The sequence below is a fragment of the Hyla sarda genome, chromosome 10, assembly GCF_029499605.1.
Source record: "Hyla sarda isolate aHylSar1 chromosome 10, aHylSar1.hap1, whole genome shotgun sequence".
NCBI classification, from domain to species: Eukaryota; Metazoa; Chordata; class Amphibia; order Anura; family Hylidae; genus Hyla; species Hyla sarda.
The window spans coordinates 126,791,033-126,806,372 of record NC_079198.1 but is presented as its reverse complement, the minus strand read 5'-3'; the positions used below and the strand labels follow the sequence as shown (position 1 = coordinate 126,806,372).

General features: G+C 39.8%; 2 protein-coding genes across 6 annotated transcripts in view; one reads left to right on the top strand and one right to left on the bottom strand.

Annotated features, from left to right (window-relative positions):
* The window catches only part of CRTAM (cytotoxic and regulatory T cell molecule), a 54,366-nt gene extending 53,671 nt beyond the window's left edge, over nucleotides 1–695 (bottom strand). For all 3 annotated transcript variants that reach the window (XM_056544065.1, XM_056544064.1, XM_056544066.1), the window contains exon 1: nucleotides 614–695. In XM_056544065.1, coding sequence (XP_056400040.1) covers nucleotides 614–665 — 52 coding nt within the window. In that variant the 5' untranslated portion in view covers nucleotides 666–695. The remainder of the gene's footprint in view (nucleotides 1–613) is intronic.
* Nucleotides 1–15,340, top strand: part of LOC130294365 (uncharacterized) — a 66,082-nt gene that overhangs the window by 20,838 nt on the left and 29,904 nt on the right. The window contains exon 1 of one of the 3 annotated variants that reach the window (XM_056544057.1): nucleotides 12,691–12,855. The exons of the other annotated variants lie outside the window; for them this stretch is intronic. Within the exon in view, the coding sequence (XP_056400032.1) occupies nucleotides 12,799–12,855 (57 nt within the window). The 5' untranslated portion in view covers nucleotides 12,691–12,798. Of the gene's footprint in view, nucleotides 1–12,690; nucleotides 12,856–15,340 lie in introns of those variants that run through there. 3 annotated transcript variants of the gene reach the window in all.

Below are 15,340 nucleotides of genomic sequence, written 5' to 3'. Positions count from 1 at the left end.
TGCTACAATTATCTATGGTCAGGGAGTTATCACTGTGTTATCTGTGGTGTTACATAGGACTGCAGGTTACATCTGCTACAATTATCTATGGTCAGGGAGTTATCACTGTGTTATCTGTGGTGTTACATAGGACTGCAGGTCACATCTGCTACAATTATCTATGGTCAGGGAGTTATCACTGTGTTATGTGTGGTGTTACATAGGACTGCAGGTATCTGTTATCTGTTCTCAGTGTAATCACTGTTATGTGTGGTGTTACATAGGACTGCAGGTATCTGTTGTCAGTGTAACCACTGTGTTCTGTGTGGTGTTACATAGGACTGCAGGTATCTGTTATCTGTTCTCAGTGTAATCACTGTGTTATGTGTGGTGTTACATAGGACTGCAGGTATCTGTTGTCAGTGTAATCACTGTGTTATCTGTGGTGTTACATAGGACTGCAGGTCACATCTACTACATTATCTGTACTCAGAGAGTAATCACTGTGTTCTGTGTGGTGTTACATAGGACTGCAGGTATCTGTTGTCAGTGTAATCACTGTGTTATGTGTGGTGTTACATAGGACTGCAGGTGACATCTGCTCTGTATCTCTGTTACCTGTGGTGTCTCTTACCTGTCACGTAGCTCAGAGTCAGGAGAACATAGAGAACATCTATGGGAACCATCAGTCCGGGCTCCGCGCTCCTCTGCGCCGCCGCCGCCTCCTCTCACTATAGATCATATATAACATTATGGGGGCGCGGAAATGATCACACAACACTTCTGTCTGTCACACGGTTCTTTCCACTGAGAGAAAGTTACAGCATCAAAACTCACCACAACTATACCAAAACTACACAACTATACCACACCTACACAACTATACCACACCTACACAACTACACCACACCTACACAACTATACCACACCTACACAACTATACCACAACTACACAACTATACCACAACTACACAACTATACAACTATACCACACCTACACAACTATACCAAAACTACACAACTACACCACACCTACACAACTATACAACTATACCACACCTACACAACTATACCACACCTACACAACTATACCATACCTACACAACTATACCACAACTACACAACTATACCACAACTACACAACTATACCACACCTACACAACTACACCACACCTACACAACTATACCAAAACTACACAACTATACCACACCTACACAACTATACAACTATACCACACCTACACAACTATACCATACCTACACAACTATACCATACCTACACAACTATACAACTATACCACACCTACACAACTATACCATACCTACACAACTATACCATACCTACACAACTACACAACTATACCACACCTACACAACTATACCAAAACTACACAACTATACCACACCTACACAACTATACCACACCTACACACCTACACAACTATACCACACCTACACAACTATACCACACCTACACAACTATACCACAACTACACAACTATACCACACCTACACAACTATACCAAAACTACACAACTATACAACTGTACCAAAACTACACAACTATACCACACCTACACAACTACACAACTATACCAAAACTACACAACTATACCACATCTACACAACTACACAACTATACCAAAACTACACAACTATACCACAACTACACAACTATACCACAACTATACAACTCTACCAAAACTACACAACTATACCACACCTACACAACTATACCAAAACTACACAACTATACCACACCTACACAACTACACCACACCTACACAACTACACCACACCTACACAACTATACCACACCTACACAACTACACCACACCTACACAACTATACAACTATACCATACCTACACAACTATACCACACCTACACAACTATACAACTATACCACACCTACACAACTACACCACACCTACACAACTATACCAAACCTACACAACTATACCACACCTACACAACTATACAACTATACCACAACTACACAACTATACAACTATACCACAATTACACAACTATACAACTATACCACATCTACACAACTATACCAAAACTACACAACTATACCACAACTATACAACTATACCACAACTACACAACTATACAACTATACCACAACTACACAACTATACCACAACTATACAACTCTACCAAAACTACACAACTATACCACACCTACACAACTATACCACACCTACACAACTATACCACAACTACACAACTATATCACAACTACACAACTATACCCCACCTACACAACTATACCAAAACTACACAACTACACCACACCTACACAACTATACAACTATACCACACCTACACAACTATACCACACCTACACAACTATACCATACCTACACAACTATACCACAACTACACAACTATACCACAACTACACAACTATACCACACCTACACAACTACACCACACCTACACAACTATACCAAAACTACACAACTATACCACACCTACACAACTATACAACTATACCACACCTACACAACTATACCACACCTACACAACTATACCATACCTACACAACTATACCAAAACTACACAACTATGCCACACCTACACAACTATACCACACCTACACAACTATACAACTATACCACACCTACACAACTATACCACACCTACACAACTATACCACACCTACACAACTATACCACAACTACACAACTATACCACAACTACACAACTATACCACACCTACACAACTATACCAAAACTACACAACTATACAACTATACCAAAACTACACAACTATACCACACCTACACAACTACACAACTATACCAAAACTACACAACTATACCACATCTACACAACTACACAACTATACCAAAACTACACAACTATACCACAACTACACAACTATACCACAACTATACAACTCTACCAAAACTACACAACTATACCACACCTACACAACTATACCAAAACTACACAACTATACCACACCTACACAACTACACCACACCTACACAACTATACCACACCTACACAACTACACCACACCTACACAACTATACAACTATACCATACCTACACAACTATACCACACCTACACAACTATACAACTATACCACACCTACACAACTACACCACACCTACACAACTATACCAAACCTACACAACTATACCACACCTACACAACTATACAACTATACCACAACTACACAACTATACAACTATACCACAATTACACAACTATACAACTATACCACATCTACACAACTATACCAAAACTACACAACTATACCACAACTATACAACTATATCACAACTACACAACTATACAACTATACCACAACTACACAACTATACCACAACTATACAACTCTACCAAAACTACACAACTATACCACACCTACACAACTATACCACACCTACACAACTATACCACAACTACACAACTATATCACAACTACACAAATATACCCCACCTACACAACTATACCAAAACTACACAACTATACCACAACTACACAACTATACCACACCTACACAACTATACCACACCTACACAACTATACCAAAACTATACAACTATACCACAACTATACAACTCTACCAAAACTACACAACTATACCACACCTACACAACTATACCACACCTACACAACTATACCACACCTACACAACTATACCACAACTACACAACTATACCACACCTACACAACTATACCAAAACTACACAACTATACCACACCTACACAACTATACCACACCTACACAACTATACCAAAACTACACAACTATACCACAACTATACCACAACTATACAACTCTACCAAAACTACACAACTACACAACTATACCACACCTACACAACTATACAACTATACCAAAACTACACAACTATACCACACCTACACAACTATACCACAACTATACAACTCTACCAAAACTACACAACTACACAACTATACCACACCTACACAACTATACCACAACTACACAACTATACCACAACTATACAACTCTACCAAAACTACACAACTACACAACTATACCACACCTACACAACTATACCACACCTACACAACTCTACCAAAACTACACAACTATACCACAACTATACAACTATACCACACCTACACAACTATACCACACCTACACAACTACACAACTATACCACAACTACACAACTATACCACAACTACACAACTATACAACTATACCACACCTACACAACTACACAACTATACCACAACCATACCACAACTACACAACTATACCACAACTACACAACTATACCAAAACTACACAACTATACCACACCTACACAACTATACCACAACTACACAACTATACCACATCTACACAACTATACAACTCTACCACACCTACACAACTATACCACAACTACACAACTATACAACTCTACCACAACTACACAACTATACCACACCTACACAACTATACCACACCTACAGAAACTATACCACAACTACACAACTATACCACATCTACACAACTATACTACAACTACACAACTATGCACAACTATACCACAACTATACCACAACTACACAACTATACCACAACTATACAACTCTACCTGCGGAATATACAGTAATAACTCTGCAAAACTGCGACACAACACAATATATGTGTTATCTGTACACCAGACTGCAAGTACTGTATATACACCACAACATTATATACTATCTATACACCAAAACATATATACTATCTATACACCAGACTACAAGTACTGTATATACACCAAAACATTATATATACTATCTATACACCAGACTACAAGTACTGTATATACACCACAACATTATATACCATCTATACACCAGACTACAAGTACTGTATATACACCACAACATATATACTATCTATACACCAGATTACAAGTACTGTATATACACCACAACATTATATATACTATCTATACACCAGACTACAAGTACTGTATATACACCACAACATTATATACCATCTATACACCAGACTACAAGTACTGTATATACACCACAACATTATATACCATCTATACACCAGACTACAAGTACTGTATATACACCACAACATTATATACCATCTATACACCAGACTACAAGTACTGTATATACACCACAACATTATATACCATCTATACACCAGACTACAAGTACTGTATATACACCACAACATTATATATACTATCTATACACCAGACTACAAGTACTGTATATACACCACAACATTATATACTATCTATACACCAGACTACAAGTACTGTATATACACCACAACATTATATATACTATCTATACACCAGACTACAAGTACTGTATATACACCACAACATTATATATACTATCTATACACCAGACTGTTTTTTTCAAATCCCGCTCCAGGTGAATTTCTGTCGATTCCCACCCGCTCCCGCAAGGTCTGTTCTCCATTCCGCCTGCTCCCGCTAACATTATACATTGCTATACACATGGGGTTATCTGCAGAGCATTGCACCCTTGTGTCTGTAGTACAGAAACTAGGGTGCAATGTTCTGCACATACCCCCTTTGTGTATAGCAGTTTGTGTGCACTGCAGAGTCCTGCTATACAGATGGGAGTATGTGCAGAGCATTGCACCCCAGGGTCTGTAGAAGACACTAGGGTGCAATTGTGGTGAGCCATGGGGTGTGATGTGAGGTGTAAGGGGCAGATGGTGTTGCCCAGGGGTAGATGGTATTAACCCCTTCGTGTTCGTGACGCCAGGGCGTGGTTTTCCCGATAACCACCCGAAGGTAGTACCACTAGTCCTAGTTAGGCAGGGCAATAATAGTCCAAGGCCAGGTCAGGGTTAACGGTAGCTTTACTGAGGTAGACAGATGGTAACAGTCTATACAGCTAGGACAGGATCCCAGAGAGGTGACCAGTAACACAGAAGGACCTCACAGCTTGCTGGGACTTGTAGTGACTTGACAGACTTTAGCACAGCCGCGCTGACTATAATAGACTTGACTGAAGATAGTGACAGCAGACAGAGATGACTTGACTTACTGACTTGTGGCTGTAATTTAGGCTTGAGGCCTCCAGATGTGCTGGACACTGACTCTGAGACGTCTGGACTGGACTTGACCTCAGCAGAGAGTGTGGTGGAAGAGACAGATTGTAGTACCTCCCCCGCTTATAAAGGGGGGGCTGAGCAAGGAGCCCATAGGCCAACTGCAGGTCACCTGGTGCTCTCTGGGTAACAAACATATGACTTAAACATGTGACAAACATTATCATGTGACTAACAATCATGTGACCCCATTCAAAGGTCCTTTGCACTTAATATACAACCTATTCACATTATGGGGGAACACTGCAGGAGAGCCCTGAGGACGTACAAGGACTCAACCTGACAGGACTGTAGGAGCATATCCTGTACTTGGACACCACACAATTCTTTGCAGTGCACTCACCCCCATGTGAATAGAAGTGTGTGTGTGCAGAGGCCCTGGGACCTGGTCACCGACCGGTGAATGCTCTGTCTGTACGTACCCGGCCGGGCCCGCACCTGAACTTGTAATAACATTGGTGGCAGTGGAACTTAAGCACATGAACCTCCTAACCAGGGCCGTGTTATACAGCGGGGAGCGGGCAACTAACTACCTACCGGCGGGAGGTGAAGATGGAGCGTGCCTGGCGGGTGAGACGACGATCCTCCACGGCAGGCTGAGCGGGCTCCACACAATAGCGGCACGACGTAGCACATCAACAGGCGGCGGGGGAGGAGACAAGACTGAGAGCAGCATGATCATCTGGTCTATCTGTCAGGGTGGGAGAGACTACTGGGAGTCCGGACTTCATTTATAGAGGCGGCCGGGGGTGGCGGTGCGGGATTTTGCGTGATTTGCGAGACCCACAGGCATAGCCTCCTGTCCGCTGGCGCCTGCACGTTTTGGGTTTTTGCCCCACCAGATCACAATGCAGGGCTCTACACTAAAACATACAGTACACTGGGGTCGTGATGTCACGCTACGCCCCCTCTATTCATGTCTATGGGAGGGGGCGTGACAGCCGTCACACCCCTCCCTTAGACATGAATGGAAGGGGCGTAGCGTCACGTCCCCAGTCCCGGAAACCCGGAGGTTTCCGAAACTGGAGATTCAGCACCCGCATAGAAAGCCCGCACAGACTAAACCATGTGATCCTGATGCCCCAATGGGATGCCCCTAAACAAATTTTTATATAGTGTAGGGGGAGGAGCTAGTCAGTTTAGTTTAGTGCTGAGGTACAGTGTGGAGAGGAGTTAGGAGAAGTCTGTGGTAACCTAAAGGAGACCAGAGGATAATTCAAAATTCAGCAGCCATTCATCTACAAGAACCTAGGTGTAGTCTGCAGTCTGGGATAGTAGGAGATAGAAAGCCTCAGACAACTCTTGGACCCATAGTCTATAGTCCATGCCTGGCAGTAAGCCAAAGCTCCGGGGGAAACTACAACAGCCAGTCTTAAGTCAGTGTGGGTGGTCTCAAATCACAAGTCTAAAGTCTACAGAAACTAGAAGTCAGTCAAGTAAAAGTACCACAAGTCCCATCAAGGCAAAAAGGGCTCCCAAGGGTTACTCTTCATTTCCCCTGCTCTGATGTGTACTGTAAAGGATTTTACCATCATTCCTGCCTCAGTAAAAGATAGTTTTCCGTAACCCTGCATCTGTGGTCATTATTTTCCACAGAGTTGAGGTTTTACAACATCTGGACTAGAGATGAGCGAACTTACAGTAAATTCGATTCGTCACGAACTTCTCGGCTCGGCGGTTGCTGACTTTTCCTGCATAAATTAGTTCAGCTTTCCGGTGCTCCGGTGGGCTGGAAAAGGTGGATACAGTCCTAGGAAAGAGTCTCCTAGGACTGTATCCACCTTTTCCAGCCCACGGGAGCACCTGAAAGCTGAACTCATTTATGCAGGAAAAGTCATCAACTGCCGAGCCGAGAAGTTCGTGACGAATCGAATTTGCTGTAAATTCGCTCATCTCTAATCTGGAGGCCCACAGTTTAAGGCCACTTGCTCAAATTATTATACTCACCCCCTATCTCTATCATCTATATATTTCTATACCGTATATATTTATATGTGTATATACAGTGAAGCCACTTTAACCCCTTAAGGACACAACCAATATGTTTTTTTTTTCCGTTTTCATTTTTTTCGTCCTCCACAACTATTTTATATTTCCCTCTTCAGACCCATGTAAGGGCTTGTTTTTTGTACTTTTGTAGTCACCTTTTTCAATTGACCATAGAATGTATGCCAAAAACTAAAAAAATAATATATTATTCGTGTGGGGAAATTGAAAAGAAAACAGCTATTTTGCAAATTTTGGAGGGTTTCGGTTTACACAGTGGACTTTATGGTAAATCTGACATTTTCTTTTTATTCTGTAAGTCAATACGATTAAAATGATACCCATGTATATATGCTTTTTTTTATTATTGTACTGCTTTTTAAAAAATATATATATAATTTTCGGATTTTTTCGTATACGGGACTGTATGATTTTTTTGCGGCATGATCTGAATTTTTTTTTTTTTACTATATAATCACTTTCTATTAAATTTGTTTGGAATGGGATGTGACCAAAAAGCATCAAGTTTTATTTTTTACATTTACGCCATTGACCGTACGGGATCCTTTACATTATATTTCGATAAATCGGACATTTACGCACAGGTCAATACCAAATGTGATTATAAAATTTTTTTTTAAACTTTTTTTCGATAAAATAGGAAAAAGGGTAATTAAAATTTTTATTGGGGGAGGGGCTTATTCATTTTTTTGTTTTACACTTTTTTTTGTCCCCATAGGGCAGTGGTCTTCAACCTGCGGACCTCCAGATGTGGCAAAACTACAACTCCCAGCATGCCCGGACAGCCGTTGGCTGTCCGGGCATGCTGGGAGTTGTAGTTTTGCCACATCTGGAGGTCTGCAGGTTGGAGACCACTGCACTAGGGGATTATTTATAGCAATCATTAGATTACTATTACTGATCAGTGCAATGCATATGCATAGCACTGATCAGTATGAGGCCTAAGGCCTCGTCCAGCAACCACACATCTACTACTACCAGTTAACCCCTGCGCCTGGGTGAAAGCCAAAGCCTGGCAGTAAGCACTAAAGTCCGGGGATCAATACAAGTCAAGTTAGTCAAGTGCAAAGTCTAGCGTGGGCTGCATACAAGTCAAGTCCGGCATATACAGCGCAATCAACTATAAGTCCCAGCAAGCCGATAAACTTCCCAAAGTTCACCCTGCATCTCCATTACGCTAATCTGAGCTGTAATGGATTGTATCATCATGTTTATATAATCTGTTATGAATTCTCCTTACACATGATAGGCTTAGATACATTGCCTTAGCAGACAGTATCACACATGGTAGGCTTAGATACATTGCCTTAGCAGACAGTATCACACATGGTAGGCTTAGATACATTGCCTAAGCAAACAGTATCACACATGATAGGCTTAGATACATTGTCTTAGCAGACAGTAGCACACATGATAAACTTAGATACATTGCCTCAGCAGACAGTATCACATATGATAGGCTTAGATACATTGCCTCAGCAGGCAGTATAACACATGATAGGCTTAGATACATTGCCTAAGCAGACAGGCTTAGATATATTGCCTAAGCAGACAGTATCACACATGATAGGCTTAGATACATTGCCTCAGCAGACAGTATAACATATGATAAGCTTAGATACATTGACTAAGCAGACAGTATCACGCATGATAGGCTTAGATACATTGCCTAAGCAGACAGTATCACACATGGTAGGCTTAGATACATTGCCTAAGCAGACAGTATCACACATGATAGGCTTAGATACATTGCCTCAGCAGACAGTATAACATATGATAAGCTTAGATACATTGCCTTAGCAGACAGTATAACATATGATAAGCTTAGATATATTGCTCCAGCAGACAGTATCACACAGGATAGGCTTAGATACATTGCCTCAGCAGACAGTATCACATATGATAGGCTTAGATACATTGCCTAAGCAGACAGTATCACACACGATAAGCTTAGATATATTGCCCCAGCAGACAGTATCACATATGATAGGCTTAGATATATTGCCCCAGCAGACAGTATCACATATGATAGGCTTAGATACACTTCCTAAGCAGACAGTATCACACATGATAGGCTTAGATACATTGATTTAGCAGACAGTATCACACATGATAGGCTTAGATACATTGCCTTAGCAGACAGTATAACATATGATAAGCTTAGATATATTGCCCCAGCAGACAGTATCACACATGATAGGCTTAGATACATTCCCTCAGCAGACAGTATCACACATGATAGGCTTGGATACATTGCCTCAGCAGACAGTATCACATATATAACACTTATACATATATAACACATATACATATATAACACATATACACATATACATAACACATATACACATATATAACACATATACATAACACATATACATATATAACACAACACATATACACATATATAACACATATACACATACACATATATAACACAACACATATATAACACATGCACACATATAACACATATACACATATAACACATACACATATATAACACATACACATATATAACACATACACACATATAACACATATGCAATATAACACATACACATATATAATACATACACATATATAACACATACACATATAATACATATACACATATAACACATACACATATATAATACATACACATATATAACACATATACACATATAACACATACACATATATAACACATACACACATATAACACATATGCAATATAACACATACACATATATAATACATACACATATATAATACATACACATATATAACACATACACACATATAATACATACACATATATAACACATACACATATATAATACATACACATATATAATACATACACATATATAACACATACACATATATAATACATACACATATATAACACATACACATATATAACACATACACACATATAACACATATACACATATATAACACATACACACATATAACACATATACACATATATAACACATACACATATATAACACATATACACATATAACACATATATAACACATATACAATATAACACATATAACACATATACAATATAACACATACACATATATAACACATATACAATATAACACATATAACACATACACATATAACACATACACACATATAACACATATACACATATAACACATATACAATATAACACATATATAACACATATATAACACATATACAATATAACACATATAACACATACACACATATAACACATATACACATATAACACATATACAATATAACACATATAACACATATACAATATAACACATATAACACATATACAATATAACACATATAACACATATACAATATAACACATATATAACACATATAACACATATACAATATAACACATATACAATATAACACATATATAACACATATACAATATAACACATATATAACACATATAACACATATACAATATAACACATATACAATATAACACATATATAACACATATACAATATAACACATATATAACACATATAACACATATACAATATAACACATATACAATATAACACATATAACACATATAACACATATACAATATAACACATATAACACATATACAATATAACACATATACAATATAACACATATAACACATATAACACATATACAATATAACACATATAACACATATACAATATAACACATATACAATATAACACATATACAATATAACACATATAACACATATAACACATATACAATATAACACATATAACACATATACAATATAACACATATAACACATATAACACATATACAATATAACACATATAACACATACAATATAACACATATACAATATAACACATATAACACATATAACACATATACAATATAACACATATACACATATAACACATATAACACATATACAATATAACACATATAACACATATACAATATAACACATATAACACATATAACACATATAACACATATACAATATAACACATATACAATATAACACATATAACACATATAACACATATACAATATAACACATATAACACATATACAATATAACACATATAACACATACACATATATAACACATATACAATATAACACATATAACACATATATAACACATATACAATGTAACACATATACACATATAACACATATATAACACATATAACACATATATAACACATATAACACATATATAACACATATAACACATATATAACACATATAACACATATACAATATAACACATATACAATATAACACATATAACACATATACAATATAACACATATAACACATATACAATATAACACATATAACACATATACAATATAACACATATATAACACATATAACACATATACAATATAACACATATACAATATAACACATATATAACACATATAACACATATACAATATAACACATATAACACGCTGTGGGGACCTGGCCTTATTATTTTACACAGTGTGAAACAAGTGACATTTAGTTGCAATGTGTCATTTCCCCCTCCCCCAGCCTGGACTCTGCGGCTCCTCCCACCCTGTTCACCCTATACAGAGCGAGCGGGGGAGGAGCCGGGGAGCACAGGAGGATTGTGGGAGTTTACACCAGACAAGGGCTTGTGCTGAGGTGTCATGGAGCAGGGGGTCGGTCACATAAAGAATCCCACACTGGGTGCCTGGGCAATGTGATCTGCAGAGCTGACACCATGATCTGTATACTGCTGGTGGCCGGACATGGCACCCTGCTGGAAAGCCACATCAAGGTCTCCCTCTTCTCTATTGCTTCTTCTTCCCTGTACAGCAGTGGTCTCCAAATTGCAAACCTCCAGATATTGCAAAACTACAACTCCCAGCATGCACCGGACAGCCTTTGGCTGTCCGGGCATGCTGGGAGTTGTAGTTTTGCAACATCTGGAGGTCCACAGTTTGGAGACCACTGCTGTAGAGACTTTCAATTGCAGGGATTAAGTCCCCGCTGCAAATTCCACGGCAATGAACCCTGATTGATGGCGTTTTTTCCTTTTGGTGTTTTCCTTATTTCCTTATTTTTTTATCCACCAATTCTTCACTTCCTTGCGTCACGAATAAACACCAAAGAAATTAGCACCAAGACTTAAACCCACTATTTTTGGGGGGAATGCAAAATAAGGGGGCGTTTTTTTTGTGACTGACTTTTTTATTTTTCAGACCAAAAATAAGTTGTGTAGAAACCTAGCCTCAGTGTTTCCTGACCAGTGTGCCTCCAGCTGTTGCAAAACTACAACTCCCAGCATGCCCGGATGTAGTTTTGCAACCACTGGAGGTGCACTGGTTGAGAATCACTGCTTTAGGGTAGGGTCACACGTAGCGCATCTGCAGCGTATTTCACGCTGCGGATGCGACGATGATTGTGCCCGTGTGTCCTGTGTGTCTGTCCGTATCAGCAATCCGCCGCTACGAGCAGGCGCACAGGGATCTGCAAGTCTGTAGTAAACTGCGCGCGCATTCTCAGGGAGTTGGGGGAGTGATCGTGATGTGCAAACTACGCGTGCGCGCTCTGTTTACTACAGACTCATAGATCCCTGTGTGTCTGCTCGTAGCGGTGGATTGCTGCTATGAGCAGACATATGGGCAAAGCAGGGAGCCCAGCATGAAATACACTGCAGACATGCTACGTGTGGCCTTACCCATAGGGTACGTTTACACGGGCGAATTACCTGGGGAATTTCCGCAGCGTATCCGCTGCAGAAAATCTGCAGCGGATTTTGCTACTATTGGCTTCAATGGGTCAGGAAAAAAATCGGCAAATCTGCCTCTATTGGGGATTTTCTGCTGACCCCTTAAAGTCAATGGTAGCAAAATCCACTGCAGATTTTCTGCAGCAGATACGCTGCGGAAATTCCGCAGGTAATCCGCCTGTGTGAACGAACCCCAAATATGCATTGAGAATTTTCCTTTTTGGATTTGTACCTTGAGATTTTAAACAAATTTGGGGAGATTTATCATTTTATCTAAATTTTTTATATTTGTATTGTATTTCTTGCAAATTTTTGGCGGCTTTCAGGAAAATTTCTCAACTCTTTCGCTTCCACACACTGTCATATCTTGGAAAAGAATAATTCTTCTATATGTTACTCACTAGGTGTTGCACATCCTTTACATGTCTTTTTTTTAAGTATTTGGTTTACAAACCCCTCTGTTCTGCTTCTCACTTAATCTGGCATCCACTGCCCAGGAAGGGGCGTGTCCGAGGCAAGCACTGAGCCCGTCCTTACTCACCATGTATTCACTTCCTCCCTGAGTCTGCTGTGTTGGGTCTCCTTATCCAATCACTGCAGGCTGCTCTGTAACCCCCTCCTCTCTGTTTTCATGCTGCAGTCTGATAGGACAGGAGTGAGCACAGAGGTGTGCTAGTCCTGCCCTCACTTTCTGGACTTTGTCCCAGCTGATGCATTGTTTCTGGATGGTATGGGGACCCCTATTGGTCTTTTAAAATTTTTTTTTTTAAATAAACCATTATATAAAAAAAAAAAAACAAGTATATTAGAAAGGTTAAAGGGGTATTCCGCCCCTAGACATCTTATCCCCTATCCAAAGGATAGGGGATAAGATGTCAGATCGCCGCGGTCCCGCTGCTGAGGACCCCGCGGATCCCTGCTGCAGCACCGCGCTATCATTACTGCACAGAGCGAGATTGCTCTGCACATAATGACGGGCAATACAGGGGCCGGAGCATCGTTACATCATGGCTCCGCCCCTCATGACATCACGGCTCCGCCCCTTGTGACATCACGGCCCGCCCCCGTCAAAACAAGTCTATGGGAGGGGGCGTGGCGGTCGTCACGCCCCCTGCCATAGACTTGCATTAAGGGGACGGGCCGTGATGTCATAAGGGGCGGAGCCATGACGTCACGCTGCTCCGGCCCCTGTATCGCTCGTCACTATGCACAGAGCGAACTCGCTCTGTGCTGTAATGATAGCGCGGTGCTGCAGCAGCGATCCCCGGGGTCCCCAGCAGCGGGACCGCGGCGATCTGACATCTTATCCCCTATCCTTTGGATAGGGGATAAAATGCCAGGGGCGGAGTACCCCTTTAATGTTTTGCCAAGATGTACAACATATAAAACATTTTTTTATTTGACAGCGCCCATGTTTTTATTAAAATCACAACTCCCTAGAACAGTGTTTTTTCATCCAGGGTGCCTCCAGCTGTTGCAAAACTACAACTCCTAGCATGCCCGGACAGCCTTTGGCTGTCCGGGCATGCTA